Below are 19,878 nucleotides of genomic sequence, written 5' to 3' on the forward strand. Positions count from 1 at the left end.
CCAAGTTAGTACATTCATAAAGTGCATGTACATGAGAATATAAATTTACTTCAGCTTTTTTCCAAGACATGAGGTAGATCAATAATAACAAGACAACACTTATCGCTATATACTCTAATGTTTAGAGTACTCAAGTCAATCTACAGGTACTCCCCGACTTATGACTGCAATTGGGACCGTCACGTTGGTTGTAACTCGGATTGGTCCTAACTCAGGGACCTCTGGCTGCCACCGGGAGCGGGGACCACTGTGTACAATATTTTTAATACAAAATATGTACTTGTACAGTAGTTTTAATAAAGATTATTTTTAAAATCAGTCATATGTGTGGGTGGACGTAACTCACATAGGTCGGAAGTTGAGGACTATCTGTATATAAACTCAAAGGATAGGCATTCATGTCCTTCCTGGAGGGCTCTTAATTGCTTTGCTAGGATTATTTTGCTGACAGAAAATACATTCCTGTGCCTTTCTTTATACCTCTTCTCAAATTAGTGTGCCACTCCTACCTTTCCCTCCTTATCCAAATATATTATTGCAAGTGTATAATTAAACAGTACAGGTTAAAAAAATTACACTCATTTATTCAGGTGCCTTGCGATCATGTCTCTCCATCCATCATGATCTCTGACCCTCCGAATTGTAGTTGTTGCCTCCCCTGTTCTCCTTCAGTGAAGGCTCCATCTTTGAGCTGTGACCATAGTCGATGTTGAACTCATGATTAAACAAAGGAAAAATACAGAAGTGGTTTTCTATTGCCTTCTTTAGTTGCAGAGTCCGTACTGGACAGGTAACCCTGGCCATTGATTAGCAGATTCGTCTGCCCAGCATTTTTAGTTGTACAACCATAAATTCCAATTTGTAGAACCTACTTATAAAAACAAACCTGCAATCCGTGGCATCACATGACCCTGACTGGGAGGCTAAAGAGGTATGGCACTTTGCCCAGGGTGACCTGTAGGCTATTGGACAAAAGGAGTGCCTCACACCTCCTCTTGCTGAGCAATCGCGCAGCTCAGATATCATTGCATTAGATACATAAATTGTCCAGCATGGGTGGTTCATAATTCAGTTTCTGGATCACTGGCGCACCCCCGCTGTTTCCAGAACTTAATAAAATTAGCAGGGGAGTGCCCCTGAAGTTGTACTACATCCCCCTGTCAGGAAAGACCATTTTATTTACAAGTAGTTTATTGCTTTCCGAATAAATGGTGAAGGGACCGTTTATCCTTCCCTATTATGTAGGCTCTAATAAGGGCAAACAATTCAGATTGCTGGGAAAGACTGTATGGTGGAAGGCAGCTTCCTTTATTACTTTATCTGTATTTTGGACTATGGCATAACCTGAACAAAGGTTGGCCTGTCAATAAATCATGTCGCAGCCTCATCAATGGGACTGTATTAAATATTGTCGTGCCAGAAGTCAAAAAATGATTATGTTGCAAATGATCATAATCTGGTTCTCCAAGTTCATCTGGAGGTGATGTTAAAAAGGTTATCGAGTTGACACCCAAGGAATTCACTAAGAGTAAAAGTTCATAGTGGCTCAAATGTGCTTGAGGCATATGGCCTGTTTGATTAGACGTCAAGAGAGCTGCCTCTGAATGCTGGATGTAAACTTGTTCTGACTGATGTGAGGTGGCATGGAAGGTTTATCCTACTTCATAAGGTGATGTTGGCCGTACTTTCTCTGTTACTTCTCCAGTATTTTGCAGACGATGATGTTGCAGGGTATCATGGACTTCTTGAGGTGTCTATCAATATGTCAGTGCTCTCTGAGAAATGTTTAAAAGTTGTTTCTGTATCAATCATAAGTAGAAGAGAGACACCCTGCACCCTCTTTGTAACAATAGGTTCCTCACTCCTTCTTTGTGTTACTAGGGTGGAGGCATTGAAGTCATTGAGCCCCTTATTGGATCACTGGCAGAAGGGATTATTAGTAATAGGAACATAGGAAGTAGGAACAGGAGTCGGCCAAAAATGGCCCATCGAGCCTGCTCCGTCATTCAATACGATCATGGCTGATCTAATTTATGACCTAACTCCACCTACCTGCCTTCTCCCCATATCCCCTAATTCCTCTATCACCTCATTCGGCCCATCGAGCCTGCTCCGCCATTCAATACGATCATGGCTCATCTAATTTATGACCTAACTCCACCTACCTGCCTTCTCCCCTTATCCCCTAATTCCTCTATCACCTCATTCGGCCCATCGAGCCTGCTCTGCCATTCAATACGATCATGGCTGATCTAATTTATGACCTACCTCCACCTACCTGCCTTCTCCCCTTATCCCCTAATTCCTCTATCACCTCATTCGGCCCATCGAGCCTGCTCCGCCATTCAATACGATCATGGCTGATCTAATTTATGACCTAACTCCACCTACCTGCCTTCTCCCCTTATCCCCTAATTCCTCTATCACCTCATTCGGCCCATCGAGCCTGCTCCGCCATTCAATACGATCATGGCTGATCTAATTTATGACCTACCTCCACCTACCTGCCTTCTCCCCTTATCCCCTAATTCCTCTATCACCTCATTCGGCCCATCGAGCCTGCTCCGCCATTCAATACGATCATGGCTGATCTAATTTATGACCTAACTCCACCTACCTGCCTTCTCCCCATATCCCCTAATTCCTCTATCACCTCATTCGGCCCATCGAGCCTGATCCGCCATTCAATACGATCATGGCTGATCTAATTTATGACCTAACTCCACCTACCTGCCTTCTCCCCATATCCCCTAATTCCTCTATCACCTCATTCGGCCCATCGAGCCTGCTCCGCCATTCAATACGATCATGGCTGATCTAATTTATGACCTAACTCCACCTACCTGCCTTCTCCCCATATCCCCTAATTCCTCTATCACCTCATTCGGCCCATCGAGCCTGCTCCGCCATTCAATACGATCATGGCTGATCTAATTTATGACCTAACTCCACCTACCTGCCTTCTCCCCATATCCCCTAATTCCTCTATCACCTCATTCGGCCCATCGAGCCTGCTCCGCCATTCAATACGATCATGGCTGATCTAATTTATGACCTAACTCCACCTACCTGCCTTCTCCCCATATCCCCTAATTCCTCTATCACCTCATTCGGCCCATCGAGCCTGCTCCGCCATTCAATACGATCATGGCTGATCCAATTTATGACCTAACTCCACCTACCTGCCTTCTCCCCATATCCCCTAATTCCTCTATCATGTAAAAATTTATCTAACCAAATTTTAAATATGTTTAATGAAGCAGCCTCAACCACTTCCCTGGTTAGAGAATTCCAAACATTCACTACTCTCTGGGAAAAACTATTTTTCCTCATCTCTGTCCTAAATCTACTCCCCCGAATCTTGAGACTGTATCCTCTCGTTTTAGTTTCCCCGGCCAGCTCAAAAAACCTTCCTACATCTATCCTATCCATACCCTTCATAATCCTATATGTTTCTACAAGATCTCCTCTCATTCTTCTGAACTCGAGCGAATACAATCCTAGACAATTTAATCCTAGAATCAGAATAGGACATACGTGGTAAATGGGAGAGCATTGAGGAATACAGAAGAGCAGAAAGATTTAGGAGTAACGGTACATCGTTCCCTGAAGGTAGAAACTCACGTGAATAGGGTGGTGAAGAAGGCTTTTAGTATGCTGGCCTTTATCAATCATTACATGGAATATAGGAGTTGGGAGGTGATGTTGAGATTGTATAAAACGTTGGTGCGGCCTAATTTGGAGTTCTGTGTGCAGTTCTGGTCGCCTAATTATAGGAAGGATATAAACAGAGTGGAGAGAGTGCAGAGAAGGTTTACCAGAATGTTACCTGGGTTTAAGCATCTAGAGTATAGGGAGAGATTGGACAGATTAGGTCTTTATTCTTTGGAGAGTAGAAGGTTGAGAGGGGATTTGATAGAAGTATTTAAGATTATGAAAGGGATAGACAGAGTGGATGTGGATAGACTATTTCCGTTAAGAGGAAGAAAGATTAAAACAAGAGGACATGAGTTAAGAATTAAGGGGCAGAGGTTTAGAGGTAACATGAGGGGGAACTTCTTTACTCAGAGAGTGGTAGACGTGTGGAATGAGCTTCCGGGAGAAATAGTGGCGGGGGAGTCAATTGTATTATTTAAGAAAAGGTTGGACAGGTATATGGATGAGAATAAGATGGAGGGTTATGGGCATTGTGCAGGGAGGTGGGACTAGAGAGGGTTGTTTGGTTCGGTGCGGACTAGAAGGGCCTAATGGCCTGTTTCCGTGCTGTAATTGTTATGTTTATGTTTTTTATGTTTATCATAAGTCAATCCCTTCCCAGGGATCAACCTAGTAAAACTCCTCTGGACCGTCTCTAAAGCCAGTATATCCTTCCTCAAATATGGAGACCAGAACTGGACTCAGTACTCCAGGTGCAGTCTCACCAGTACCTTGTACAGTTGCAACATGAACTCCCTACTCCTGAATTCAATTCCTCTAGCGATGAAGGCCAACATTCCATTTGCCTTCTTAATAACCTGCTGTACCTGCAACCTAACTTTTTGCGATTCATGCACAAGCCCTCCCAAGTCCCTCTGCACAACCGCATGCTGTAGTTTTTCACCCTTTAAATCATATTCAGCTCTTTTATTTTTCTTGCCAAAGTGGATCACCTCACACTTACTAACATTGTACTCCATCTGCCAGACCTTTGCCCACTCATCCAGCTTAACTAGATCCCTCTGCAGACTCTCCACATCCTCATTTCAATTTGCTCTTTCACTCAATTTGGTGTCATCCGCAAACTTGGCGACACCACATTTTGTCCCCTCCTCCAAGTCATCAATGTAAATGATGAACAGTTGTGGGCCTAGAACTGACCCCTGTGGCATCCCACTTACTACTCTCACTCTCTGCCAACCTGAAAAACTCCCACTTATCCCGACTCTCTGCCTCCTGTCAGACAACCAATTTTCAATCCAGGCCAATAGACTTCCCCGGACTCCACTTTCCTGTAACTTATTGAGAAGTCTCTTGTGCGGCACCTTATCAAACGCTTTCTGGAAATCCAAATAGACAAAATCAACCTGTTCCCCTCTATCCACTGCACCCACTATATCCTCAAAGAATCCTAACAAGTTTGTCAAACAAGATCTTCCCTTTCTAAAACCATGCTGCCTGATTGAACCCTTACGTTCCAAAAGTTTCACTATTTCATCTTTAATGACGGCTTCAAGGATTTTTCCAACAACAGACGTCAAGCTAATTGGCCGATAATTTCCAGTCTTCTGCCTACATCCCTTCTTAAAAAGTGGCGTGACATTTGCTGTCTTCCAGTCTGCCGAGACCTGCCCAGAATCCAAGGAATTTTGGTCTATGAGCACCAATGCATCAACTCTAACTTCTGCCATTTCCTTCAGAATCCTTGGATGCATATCATCAGGACCAGGTGATTTGTCTGGCTTTAGTCCCATTAGTTTCTCCATCACTATTTCCTTTGTAACAACTATTTTATCAAGGCCCTCCCCAACATTCGCATCCTTAACTCCTCACTTGGGCATGCTGGACGTGTCTTCCACCGTGAAGACTGACACAAAATATTTGTTTAATGCCTCGGCCATTTCCTCATTTTTTGCTACCAGTTTTCCTTTTTCATCCTCCAAGGGTCCGATGTTAACTCTGGCCACCCTCTTCCGTTTTATATATTTATAAAAATTTTTGCTTTCTGTTTTTATATTTTGTGCCAATTTACTTTCATAATCCTTTTTCCCATTTCTTATGACCTGCTTTGTCACCCCTTGTTGTCTCTTAAAGTTATCCCAATCTTCCAGTTTCCCACTGCTCTTTGCAGCTTTGTACACCTGCGCCTTCAATTTTATACTCTCCTTTATTTCCTTTGTTAACCACGATTGATTTTTCCCTCCCTTGCTGCCCTTTTTCCTGACCGGAATATATTTTTGTTGAGCATTACAAAATATTTATTTGAAAATCTTCCACTGTTTCTCAACTGTTTCATCAATGAACCTGTACTCCCAGTCCACTCTGCCCAATTCCTCCCTCATCCTATGGTAGTCACCCCTGTTTAAGCATAATATATTAGTTTTAGATCTAACTATTTCCCCTTCCATCTGAATGAGAAATTCAGTCGTACTATGATAGCTATTTCCCAGTTGCTCTCTGACTATTACATCATTTACTCGACCTATCTCATTGCACAGCACTAGATCCAGGAGAGCATTTTCTCTTGCTGCTCAAGAAAGCTATCACGGATGCATTCTATGAAATCCTCTTCCAGACTCCCACGACCAACTTGATTTTCCCAATCTATGTGTAAGTTAAAGTCCCCCATGACGACTGCCGTATCATTATTACATGCCTCACTTATCTCTCTATTTATTTCCTGTGCCACTAAACTATTGTTATATAGTGGGCGATAGATAACACCCACCAGTAATTTTTTTCCCTGTGTTATTCTTTATCTCTACCCAAATGGACTCAACATTATGCTCTTTAGATCTTATATCATTCCTCACTACTGCCTGGAGCTCATCTTTGATTAAGATTGCAACTCTACCTCCCTTAGCATCCTGTCTATCTCTTTGCACCACCTGATACCCTTGAAAATTTAATTCCCATTTAGGGTCACCTTGTAGCCATGTTTCCGTGATGGCGACCCAATCATAGGCATGGGTACCGATTTGCGCCTCAAGTTCACTAACCTTATTTCTAACACTGCGGGCATTCAGATAAAGTGCCCTAATGCTCTTTGTCCTTTTAATATCTAGTGACTTCTGTAACCTTTTCTTTTCATTTTTCTGCCCACTATTTTTCTTTGTAATTTTCTTAACACTATCATTGACCCGAAAACTCACTGCACCATCTGATTTTTTACTTTCTCCTCCCAGCATTATTTTTCCTAGTTTACTTTTCCTGGCCATTACTTTATCTTCCCTACCCTTTTCCCTATCACTCTGGTTCCCATACCCCTGCCAAATTAGTTTAAACCTTGTCCCACTGCTGTACCAAACATACTTGCCAAAATTTTGACACCTTTTGGATTTAGGTGCAACCCATCCTTCTTGTAAAGATCATGCCTTCCCCAAAAGAGATCCCAATGATCCAAGAAGCCAAATCCTTGCCTTGTACACCAGCACCTCAGCCACACATTCATTTTCCTTATCCTTACATTCTTTTCATCACTTGTATTTGGAACAGGTAGTAATCCTGAGATCAGGATTACTGTCTTTCAGCTTTCGTCCCAGCTCACTGTAATCCCTTTTCATTACCTCCTCCCTTTTCTTGTCAATGTCGTTTGACCCACATGTACCAAGACATCAGGCTGCTCTCCCTCTTCTCTCAGAATATTTTGGACCCGATTTTTTCGTATTTTTCATACCCTTGCACACCATGCGGGTATACTTATCTGGCTCACAGAACCTCCTGTCCATACCCCTGACAATGGAGTCCCCAATAACTACTGCATTTCTCCTTTTCTTTTGCACCACTCTACCAGGCTCATTGCCATTGACCTGGTGCCCATGGTCATCTTCTGTCCAGTCATCTCCCTCAACAGAATCCCACACAACATAACTGTTGCTGAGTGGGATAGTCACTGGTGTGCTCTCCGTTTTTCTTGCTTTTTTCTTTCCCCCCCTGACGGTTTCCCATTTACCTGACACGGGTTCTGGAGTATTTATCACCCTGAAAGTTGAGTCGATTAACTCCTCACTCTCCCTTACAAGACGCAGGTCATCAATCTGCAACTCCATATCCCTAATTCGCTCCCTTAGTAACTGCATCTCGGTATACCTGGTGCAGATGTGGCCATTTGGGAGGGTGGAGGTCACCCACTGTTCCCACATCTGACACCCAGTACAGAGCACTAACCCTATTGGCATGACTCTGAATACGAAGGCAAATAACTCCGCTCCTCACTGGCTGATCCCTCCCCTTTCACTCCTTTTATTGGCCCCTTGACCAATTAACCCTGTCACTTTCAGCAAGCTCCTCCTCCTCTGACTCACAGCCCGACTCTCTCCAAGCTCCTCCTCCGACTCCCAGCCGAACCAAGTAGGCCCAAGCCCCGGTAAGCCCCTGACTTTAATAGCTTACCTTCTCCTCACTTTCAGCAAGCTCCTCCTCCTCTGACTCACAATAAAAGATGCCTGATGGCAATCGTCCTCTCCAAAGGAGGGGCCCTCCCAGCACCAATGTCCTTCTTCGCCACAGATATGTCAGTGAGACGGTGGTCCACAAGATAATTTTAGGTATACTCTGGGTGCCTGGGCAGGGTGTCTAAAATTGGTCTCGTCCCTAGGCGGGTTAGAGCACTGAACAGAAACCTGTGTTGGTTTGCTGAATTACTACCAATTGTCTCTTTTATCATAATCTCTCATCGGTTCTTAAGAGAAATTCATATTTCAATTTGGATTTCAGTGGTGCCTCAGCTCTCTCTTAATCACTTGAACAGAAGGCCATCACCTCTCTTCAAGGTTGTCCTTTGGTATTACCTGACCACTTTAAATTAGTCTTAAACAATGATGCATTTTGTTTCTGGTAAGCATTGCATTAAATTAAGCCGAAGGCTGGCCATCGGGAAATGTCTGATCTGCTGCTTAAATCTTCCCAAAATTCCTATGCAGTTTCTTAGGGGAGGGGCTGACATTCCACGCAACAAGTTGCTCTGACCTTCAGCTAGTGCTCTGAGCATGACGTTCATCTGTTTTAACGGCTGGGGTCCATGCCACCCAGTTCTTCATACATCAGTACGGGATCTTCCAGTGTTTTCATTGCCCTCCTCCACTTTGCAACTTCCTCAGGAATCGATTGTTACCAACTAACAACCCTTTCAATTTTTATTTGGGACTAAAGGGACTTTGTTAGTACTAACAAAGGAACAGCTATGGAAAATTCACCAGACAATGGGAAATTCAAAATAATAGGTTTTTTTATTAAACTATTAATAACATAACATCTCTTACTTCTCTCTAAACTTAACTCTCAATTTAGCCCCACTATGCACATATGTAAAATATATGTGTGTGTCTATAATTAAAGTCCCACTCTGAAACGTTCATTTTAAAAACTTTAGCATCATATTAGTCTTGCTTGAAAGTCTTAAATTCTCAGTTCAAAAATAATTATAAAGCATTTTTAAACATCATATCTTCAGGCCTCTTTACTCACAATTCTTTTGATAAGCTATCTTGAGAGATATTCTTTAAATGAAGTGACCATCTTTTGAGCCACCAATGTACCTCCTGTGAAAAGGAGAATACAATTCCTGTCTTCCCAGGATCAATTCATTTTACTGAAGATTTTGGAATTGTTTTCCACACGAAGAATCTTTTCAAAAAGACAGCGAATGTGGCTATTTTCTTCCATGATTAATTCACAAAGCCAGACAAGGGTTAAACGAAGTGGCCATACAAAAATGGACTCAGTAGAATTATGTCCTCTTTTCTAAAGAGACAGCAAAGTGGTCTTCCTTATTTCAAAAGCCACTCATACTAGGTTCCCCTTTTCCCAGGAGTATCACACAATAGCACCCATTCTGTTTACTGTAATGAAACCCTGTCTTTCACAAGGTTCCAACTCCTGTTTATCACAGGGTTTTGACTTCTGTAATCTCCAAACTGAACTCTTTGTCTCTCCTTTCAATAATATATTTCCAGCCTATTTCTCATGTCATATGGTATGTGATATAATTTCTGTCTTTGAAGCTCAAGGTCTTTTGACCCAAATGTGCTGAAAGCATTTAATTCCACTTCTGTCTCTGAGAAATCTGCTTTCCTCAGGGCTAAAATGGCCATGCGTTTATACAGGTGCTTCTGAACTAACACCTATTATTTCCAATATCTCAAGAACTATCATAAATCCTCTTCATCTTCTTCACTCCAACTTCAATCAGCATCTATTTTTGTCTCAAACTGGCTTCTGTCTTCCATCTCAAATAACCATGTGTGTTTAAAATGCTAATATATTATCTTTGTGCCCCTGTAACTACCCAAACTAACCTATTAAACCATATCTAGATAAGATATAGTTTTAACGTTAAACTAAGGATTCATATTAACACAGATCTGTTATGCAATATTTAATGGCACAGGAAAAAGAAGTCCTGGGATTGAGCCCCATACATGTTTTGAGTTGATTTGATACAGTTAACAAAGCCCATTGAAATTTTTACTTCTGTTGGGAGCACGGTGGGCTATTAACAAAATTTCTTAACTGTCACTTTAATGTCCAATAGCTGTGAAGCCATGGCATGAATTGGCTTTGAACTGATAATTTACCTGAAATCTGTGTCTGCCAATTTAATTCTACAAAGCATTAATGTTGCAGACACATTGAAGTACGCTCCTTTAAAAAAAGGAGATTCATTCCATTAGAAGCACTGGAGGGCAGGTTTCAAATTACTGTTGATGATATAGCTCAAATATTTTTTCAACCCCTTCTTCCTCCTACCCTGCACAGTATCGTTACACAAACAAATGTACTTGAGTAGGTTGGGAGGTAAACATCTTCAAGTTTCTTTTTCTAAAATGAGCAATGGTTCTCCATCAAAGCTGAGTCTGAAACTTCATTTAGTACTCCTCCTTCTTCAACATAACTAGTGAGACACAGGGCTGGTGGCTATGACGGGGGTTGTGGCTGCTGGGGGTGGTCTTGCCCACAAGGAATCTTTTGATTCCTCATTATTCCGCAAGAATAGGGTCTTCTTTTATCACCATCAGGTTGTCCACCATCTGGCGCCTAGCTCTGCTCTCATTATTTCTCCTGATTGTCATCCCTCTCACACTCAGCCTGCAGGACTCCCAATCTTTGGCTGCATCCTCCTTTTCACATAGCACTATCCCTCTATGACTTTAAATGTATTTAAGCTTCGTTCTTTAAATTTTTGCCACTAATTTAATTATAATTTAGACATTCAGCACAGTAACAGGCCATTTTGGCCCATGAGTCCATGCCACCTAATTGACAACCAATTAACCTACAACCCCGGTATTTTTCGAACAGTGGGAGGAAACTGGAGCTTCCAGGGAAAACCCATGCAGACATGGAAAGACAGGAATTGTATTCTCCAATTTACCCCTAGCCTGATTTCCAAAATGATTCACCCAATAAAAATTTACCCAGGCTAACAAATCTATGTGACAACAAGCAAAAATTCTTTTCTTCCATCAGACTTATCCTAAATCTCCTGCCTGTCTGACAAATTAATCTTTTATTCGGACCTCTCTGGCCAACCAGTCAAATTAAATTTAAGCTCAGGCAATCCTGTGTCTGTTTATTTATATAATCCATTTATCCTATTTAACTGTATAAACCACTATAGTCCATGTGTAACCTTAAACCTTACACCAGGGGTGTCAAACTCAAATTCACGGAGGGCCAAAATTAAAAACTTGGACTAAGTCGAGGGCCGAACTAAATAATTATTGAAAATTTTCAACAACATCTGCATGTTTTCTCTTCTTTCAACATATGTAATGTTAAACTTTTTCTTATTAAAATAAATGTTTAATAATAGTTTTGGATAAAATATTTCTCTATAGAGGATTTGTCAAATGTTGCTAGTGTGCTGTCGAATAGTAAAATCTGAGGGCTATTAAGAATGTGGGAGAATAACATGATTCCTGAAACAATCAAATGGGTGACTGATTGTGGGCATGAACTCTAGCAGGGTTATTTGCCATGCCCTTTTTCCATTGGTACAGATATCCTTTGATTTACACACTTTTCAAGTTTTATGCCTAATGAGCTTGTATCCAGGTGCAGGACCATTTTTAACCAGGAATATATTGATCACTGTGACATGAAACTATTGGAAGATCATTTTATCCTGAGATTAAAGTTCATAGGCCTGTGTGCGGGAGGGCGGGGTTCGCGGGCGATCGGGTTGGACAACGACAGTGCGGGGGCGTTGGCTCTCGCTGCAGGGCGGCATCTCGGCGGATCAGCGGCCCCGTCACCGTGAGTCGCGGGTCGGCCTGCGGCAGGGAGGGGGAGTGGGCAACGGTCCTGGTGTGGTCAGGCCCCCCCTGAGTTTCTGCCGGACCCCCCTTGACCTGCTGAGTTTCTCCCGGACCCCCCTTGACCTGCTGAGTTTCTCCCGGATCCCCCTTTGACCTGTTGAGTTTCTCCTGGACCCCCCTCGACCTGCTGAGTTTCTCCCGGACTTCCCTTGCCCTGCTGAGTTTCTCCCGGACCTCCCTTGACCTGCTGAGTTTCTCCTGGACCTCCCTTGACCTGCTGAGTTTCTCCCAGAACCCCCTTGACCTGTTGAGTTTCTCCCAGACCCCCTCCCCTTGACCTTCTGAGTTTCTCCCGGACTCCTCCCCCTTGACCTGCTGAGTTTCGCTCGGACCCCCCTTTGACCTGCTGAGTTTCTCCCAGACCCCTCTTGACATGCTGAGTTTCTCCCGGACCTCCCTTGACCTGCTGAGTTTCTCCCGGACCCCCCTTGACCTGCTGAGTTTCTCCCGGACCCCCTTTTCTTTCCTTGCCGGTGTCCCAGGACCTTTCCAGGGCAGTCTCTGCGCTCAGGACCGCGCTGGGATCCCGGTCAGCGGTGGAGGAGCAGGTGAGCGCGGCTAATCCCGATCCAGCCCACACCACTCCCGAGATTGGCGGGGGGGGTTCCACCCTACCTGCCCGACCAGCCTCGCTCTCCACGTGTACTCCGGGCACCCGCTGCTGGTCCGGTGGGAAGGCGCAGGGCGGCCAGTGGCCGGCGCCCCCATCGCCCAGCGAGGAGCCCCAATCTTTCCTCCGGCATCCCGACTCCATCTGCAGCTCCAAAAAACGCTGTGCCACTGGGGTTCCGGGCGCTGGGAAGCGGCCTTGGCTTCCCCTGACACCAGCCAGGCCGCGCTGCGGTGGGGGGGTGGGCGGGGGGACACGACAGCGTGTTTATAAAACCACCCACCACTACTTTTCAAGGACCAGGATTTTTCTCTCTCTCTCTCACCCTGGGACACAGCGGTTACTGTGCATGCACTATACTGGCGCGGCGGCCAGCGGGCCACCTCTAATACATTTTTGATATGATCTTGCGGGCCAAATATAATTATATCACGGGCCAAATTTGGCCCACGGGCCAGAGTTTGACATGTGTGCCTTACACCACATATTCGACAGACCTGTACGCTTTATCTATCTTGGTTCTTCTCTGGATCTCGGCAGGGAACCAGATCAACTTTGGACGAGGGACCACCGTGTTTCCAGAAACTGGAATGGGAGGCAAATGCAATGGATCTGAAGGTGCCTCTTTATCCTCCCTCTAGCATCCCAAACACTGATAGCCTCTTACTCAGTCCGAAGTGACTTCTGTCCTGGTGAGATCCTGCTGACTATGCCAATGTTGAAGTCAGCCCACACTACAAGAAAACAGATAGAAGAAAACACAACAGAACCAAGTAAACAAACAACAGCTTCTTTATTAACCCTTTGATATTCTAGCAGTAGTGACGGGATTCAAGAAAGGGTTCTTTGCTCTGAGCCCAACATTCAAAATATCAGAGTGTTCACCATACATTTATACAGAATTTGGGCAAGGGTCTGTATGGGACCCTCACTAGCCTCACACACCTGCATTTTGTGTTTATCATTACATGTTACCTTGCAATGTTTGGAATTGTTGGGGAAGATCAGAGTGTTCCTTATCCCGAAACATAATGACATTCTTGTGGATAATAATATCTCTCTTTGGCACAGATGGAAAAACACAATTATATTCCCACATTTGCAGTAACTGAAATCCTTACCTAATGCATTATACATATTCATAAAACTTATTATTCCACATATGTCCATTACTTTTTACAGGGGTTTAGGCTTAGGGGTATTGGTGTTCCCATACCAGACCATGACGCAGCTAGTAAGAACACTTTCCACCGCACAGCTGTAGACATTTGCCATTGTTTCATTTGTCATACCAAACCTCCACAAACTCTTGAGGAAATAGAGATGCTGATGTGCTTTCTTCATGATACCATTAGTGTGTTTGGTCCAGGAAAGATGCTCTGAGATTGTGACTTCCAAGAACCTAAATTTGTTCATCCTCTTCACCTCTAATCCCCTAATGACAGAAGTATGTGGAGAGGAACATTTTGAGTCCAATGATCATAATGCCTTTAGTTTCAAGTTAATTATGGAGAAGGATAGGTCTGGGCCTTGGGTTGAGATTCTAAATTGGTGAAAGGCCAATTTTGAGGAAATGAGAATGGATCTGTAAAGTGTGATTGGGTCATTGTTTTCTGGCAAGGATGTGTTCAGTCTTCAAAGGTGAAATTTTGAGAGTACAGTGTTTGTATGTTCCTGTCAGGATTAAATGAAAAGTTAACAGGCAGAGGGAACTTTGCTTTTTGGGTAATATTGGGGATCTAGTTTGAAAGAAGAAAGAAGTGTATAAGAGTAAACCAGGAAATTACAGGCCGGTGACCTTGTGTCAGTAGTAAGTAAATTATTGTAAGGTGTTATGATTGGATATACAAGTATTTGACAGCCAAGGCTGATTAAGGATAGTCAAGAAGGTTACCAAGAAGGTTGTTGAAGGAAAGACTGTGGATGTTGTCTACATGGACTTTAGTAAGGCCTTCGACAAGGTCCCACATGGGGGGTTAATTCAAACACTAGTTATCCATGGAGAGGTTGTAAATTGGATTCAAAATTGGTTGTATGGGAGAAGTCATAGAGTGGTGGTGGATGATTGCTTCTCAGACTGGTGTGCCTCAGAGATCTGTGCTGGGACCAATGTTGTTTGTTGTCTATATCAATGATCGGGATTATAATGTGGTAAATTGGATCAGCAAGTTAAGATTGGAGGCGTTGTGGACAGCAAGGAAGGCTTTCAAAGCTTACAGAGGGATCTGGACCAACTGGAAAAATGGGCCAGGACATGGCAGATGGAACTTAATGCAGACAAGTGTGAGGAGTTGCATTTTGGAAGGACAAACCAAGAAAGGACATACATGGTAAATGGTCGGGCACTGAGGAGTGTGGAGGAGCATAAGGATCTGGGAATACAGATACATAATTTCTTAAAAGAGGTGTCACAGGTAGACAAGGATGTAAAGAAAGCTTTTGGCATCTTGGCCTTCATAAATCAAAGTATTGAGTCCAGGAGTTGGGATGTTATGATGAGGTTGTATAAGACGTTGGTGAGGCCAAATTTGGAGTATTGTATTCTGATCACCTAACTACAGGAAAGATATCACTAAGATTGTAAGAGGGCAGAGAAGATTTACTAGGATGTTGGCAAGACTTCAGGAACTGAGTTTCAGGGAAAGGTTAAACAGATTAGGACTTTATTCCCTGGAGCTTAGAAGAATAAAGGGAGATTTGATAGACATATTTAAAATTATGAGGGGTATAAATAGAGTAGATGAGAGTAGGCTCTTTCCACTTACATTAGGAGAAATAAATACGAGAGGGCATGGGTTAAGGATGAATGGGGAAAGGTTTAGGGGGAACTTCTTCACTCAGAGGGTGGTGGGAGTGTGGAATGAGCTTCTATCTGTCATGGTAAATTCAGGCTCATTCGTTTTAAGAATAAATTGGTTAGATACATGGATGGCAGAGGTCTGGAGGGTTATGGACTAGGTGCAGATCAATGGGACGAGCAGAATGATATTTCAGCATAATGGCCTGTTTTCTGTGCTGTAGTGTTTTATGGGTCTAAGAGGAATAGGAAACAAAAAATGCAAACCAAAAACTTAAGAATGAAATCAGGAGGCTAAAAGAAGACATGAGGTTTCTTTGGCAGGCAATGTAAAGGAGAATCCTAAGGGTTTCTACAGGGGTATATTAAGTGCAAAAGGATAGAAAGAGACAAATTAAGTCCTCTTGAAGATCAGAGTTGTCGGCAATGTATGGAGCCAGAAGAGATGGGGAAGATCTTAAATGGGTTGTTTTTTACATCAGTATTTTCTCAAGAAACTGGCACAGTCTCAGGAAGTAAAGACAACAAAGACATTGCATCCAGCAACTGATTAGGGGATAGTCAAAATGGTTTTGTTCATGGTAACTGATGTTTATAGAGTTTTTCAAAGAGGTTCCCAGGAAAGTGATGAAGGAAAGGCTGTGTACGTCAGTAATGCCTTTCAAAAGTTCCCACATGGGAGGTTAGTCAGGAAGGTTCAGATGCTCAGTATTCACAGTGAGTTAGTAAACTGGATTTGGCATTGGCTACGCAGGAGAAGCCTGAGAGTGATAGTGGATGATGCTTCTCAGACTGGAGGCCTGTGACTAGAGGTGCCTCAGGGATCGGTGCTGGGACCATTGTTATTTGTCATCTATATCAATGATCTGGATAATAATGTGATCAATTGGATCAGCAGGTTTGCAGATGACACAAAGATTAGAGGTTTTGTGGACACCGAGAAAGGATTTCAAAGCTTACAGAGGGATCTTGACCAGCTAGAAAAATGGAATGAAAAAATGGCAGATGGAATTTATTGTGAACAAGTATGAGGTGTTGTATTTTGGAGGAACTGAGTTATAGGAAATGGTTAAACAGGTTAGTTCTTTATTCCCCGAAGCATAGAAGAATGAGAGGAGATTTGATAGAGGTATACAAAATTATAAGGGTGTAGTCAATGTAGGTGAGATACAAACCAGAGGACATGGGTTAAGGGTGAAAGGGGAAAGGTTTAGAGGTAAACATTAGGGGAGTGGTGGAAGTATGGAATGACCTGCCAGCTGAAGTGGTGAATGAGGGCTTAATTTTCAGATTTACTGTGAGAGTCCATTTTTCATGAACTGAGATTACCACTAATTGGTAGTGCAAAAAATAAACTGTACACAGCGTAAAACACGTAAACAGATAATGAATGTAAACAATATAAAGAGAACAAAAGAAAATCAATGAAGTGCGCAAGTAAGAGTTCTTAAATGAGTCTCTGATTGAGTTTGTGATTGGGGTGTCTGATGGTGGAGGGGTAGCAGTTGTTTCTGAACCTGGTGATGGGAGTCTTAGCACCTATACCTCTTTCCTGATTATAGCAGCGAGAACAGAGTGTGTGCTGGGTAGTGAGGGTCTTTGATTATTGCTGCTGCTCCCTGCCAGCAGCGTTCCCTTTAGAAATTCTCGATGGTGGGGAGGATTTTTCCTGTAATGTCCTGAGATGTGTCCACTACCTTTTGGAGGGCTTTACACTTAAGTGTATTGGTGTTTCCATGCCTGTCCTTGATGCAGCCGGTCAGCACATATTTTAGAAGAATTTGGACAGATACATGGATGGGTATGTAGACTATGAAAGAGTGCAGAGGGACTAGCCAGAATAATAATTTGGAATAGACTAGAAGGGCCAAAGATCCTTTCGTGCTGTAATATTTTATGGTTCTACCTCCTTTCCAGTCAACTCAAGAATCCCATCCTCCACCCAAGGCAGAGTGGAACAAGCTGGATTTGTCAAATCCTTTTTTATTCAGTAATGTGTTGGATATTTTTGTTTTTCAGAATGTGTCATGTTGCATGGAATGATAGAAGGGCTGCAAGATACCATCCAAAAACAATATGATGCGAGAGGTAAGAGTTCGTGGTATTGAGGCAGAAAGTCATAGAAAAAGAACTTCAGATGCTGCAATCTTCAGCAAACAATGAGAATAATGCTCAAAAAATCATTGACTGTTCATATCTCCACATGAATGTTTCCTAACCTGCTGAATCCTTCCAGCTGTACATCTTTTGCAGAAAATATTGGAATGTGGTTCTGTTGATTTAGCTACAAATTTGTTCAGTTCCTCCTCTTCCTATTTTTTCACTCATCTAGTAAGACTCGAACCTGCAGCGATCAGGTGTTGCACCTCTGATTCAAATCATATACTAGCCTAGGATCACCACAAGTTTTTTTTTGTACTATTGAAATGTCACATTTTTTGCACTAAGTACAGCTGTGAAAACTTATTTCTCTGTCCTTTTATATTTATTCTGTCATGAAATAGTGTGAAAATAACAAACTGAGCCTCAACCATGTTAAGACAAAGGAGATGATTGCAGACTTCAGGAGGACCATGGATGACCCTCCTTCACAATACATTAATACTCAGTGGTGGAGAGAGCAGAGAGCACCAAGTTCCTCAGAGTCCACTGAAAAAGTGACCTATCCTAGACACACAGCATCTTCTCACTTGTCAGGAAGGTGCGACATCGACTGCACTTCCTAAGAAGACTGAGGTGGGCAAGGCTTCTGACCACCATCTTGTCGATTTTCTACAGGAGCTCTATCCAGAGCATCCTGGCTGACTGCATCACAGTGTGGTATGGTTGCTGTTGAACATTGGATCAGGGGTCAATCCACTGGACCATAAGAGAGGATCACCTATTGATGCAATTGACAGGGATCGTTGTCTAAAGAAGGCTCGCTAAACACCTTCCACCTGCACAGAGCATCTTTCACCTGCTCCTGTCAGGGAAGAGTTACAGGAGTATCAGACCCAGGACCACCAGGCTGAGAAACAGCCTCTTCCCATGAATATTGAGAATGCTGAATTGCTCATACAATCCCTCTGTGACTTTACTATTTGATTCCATGTTGATGCAATCACAAAGAAGGCCCGCCAGCAGCTATACTTGATGAGGTGTCTGAGGAGATTTGGTATGCCACCAAAGACTCTCAAAAATTTCTACAGTGTACCATGGAGACCATTCTGGTTGGTTGCTGTTTCATCAGGTTATACTTGTACAGTTGGATGATAAATAAACTTGGTGGCATATGTTAGTAATTTCGACCATTATAATTGGTGAATCTACAAACTCCAGGCCTCTGTACCCCCGCGCCCCCCCCCCCCCCCCACAACTGGATCCTTGACTTTCTCAGTACAAATTGGAAACAACATCGCCTCCTCACTGATTATCAACACAGGTGCAACCCAAGGATGTGCGCTTAGCCCACTGCTTTACTCACTCTACACCCATGACTGTGTGATCAGGAACAATTCCAATGCTATCTACAAGTTTGCTGATGACATCACAGTTGTCACAGAATCACAAACGGCAATGAGGAAGTGACCAGGAGGGAGATAGATTAGTTCATTGAATGGTGTAACGACATCAACCTTGCACTCATCGTCAGCAAAACCTAGAAGATGATTATGGACTTCAGGAGGAAGTCAGGGGAACATGACCCAGTCCTCATCGAGGGCTCAGTAGTGGAGAGGGTCAAGAACTTCAAATTCCTGGGTGTCAACATCTCTGAGGATCTGTCCTGGAGCCTCCATGTTGATGCAATCACAAAGAAGGCTCACCAGCAGCTATACTTGGTGAGGTGTTTGAGGAGATTCAGTATGTCACCGAAGACTCTTGAAAATTTCTACAGTGTACCATGGAGACCATTCTGGTTGGTTACATCTCTGCCTGGTATGGAGGCACCAAATCTCAGGACAAGAATAAACTCCAGAGGGTTATTAATTCGGCACCAGACTTCACTCCATTGAGGACATTCATATGAGGCGATGTCTTAAAAAAGCAGCCTCTATCCTCAAAGACCCCCACCACCCAGGCCATGCCCTCTTCACTCTGCTACCATCAGGAAAAATGTACAGGAGCCTAAAGACAATAACTCAGTGGCACAAGGACAGTTTCTTCCCCGATGACGTCAGATTCCTGAATGATCAATGAACCAAAGGCACTCTTACTTTTCATTCCCTACTATTGTTTAATGTTGTAAGATGATCATAATATGTATATTTGCACTATTCTGCTGCCACAAGTAAGAGTTTTGCTGCATCTGTACATTGGAAAAGGTTCCATTATTGTCACGTAATACTACATTTAGAATGTAACCTACATGAAATTCTTTTTTTGTCTACTGTAAGGAAGACAGAGAGTTGCCACTTTGTCCAGCAACCCTGGCAGAAATACCCCAGCAAGGAACAAACTCATGACCCATGGCAGGA

The 19,878-nt window shown here is 43.1% G+C and overlaps 1 protein-coding gene across 1 annotated transcript in view; it reads left to right on the forward strand.

Annotated features, from left to right (window-relative positions):
• Positions 1 to 19,878, forward strand: part of LOC138735774 (coiled-coil domain-containing protein 152) — a 242,561-nt gene that overhangs the window by 148,606 nt on the left and 74,077 nt on the right. The window contains exon 5 of the mRNA XM_069884164.1: positions 17,441 to 17,509. Coding sequence (XP_069740265.1) covers positions 17,441 to 17,509 — 69 coding nt within the window. The remainder of the gene's footprint in view (positions 1 to 17,440; positions 17,510 to 19,878) is intronic.

The sequence above is a fragment of the Narcine bancroftii genome, chromosome 1, assembly GCF_036971445.1.
Source record: "Narcine bancroftii isolate sNarBan1 chromosome 1, sNarBan1.hap1, whole genome shotgun sequence".
Classification (NCBI taxonomy): domain Eukaryota; kingdom Metazoa; phylum Chordata; class Chondrichthyes; order Torpediniformes; family Narcinidae; genus Narcine; species Narcine bancroftii.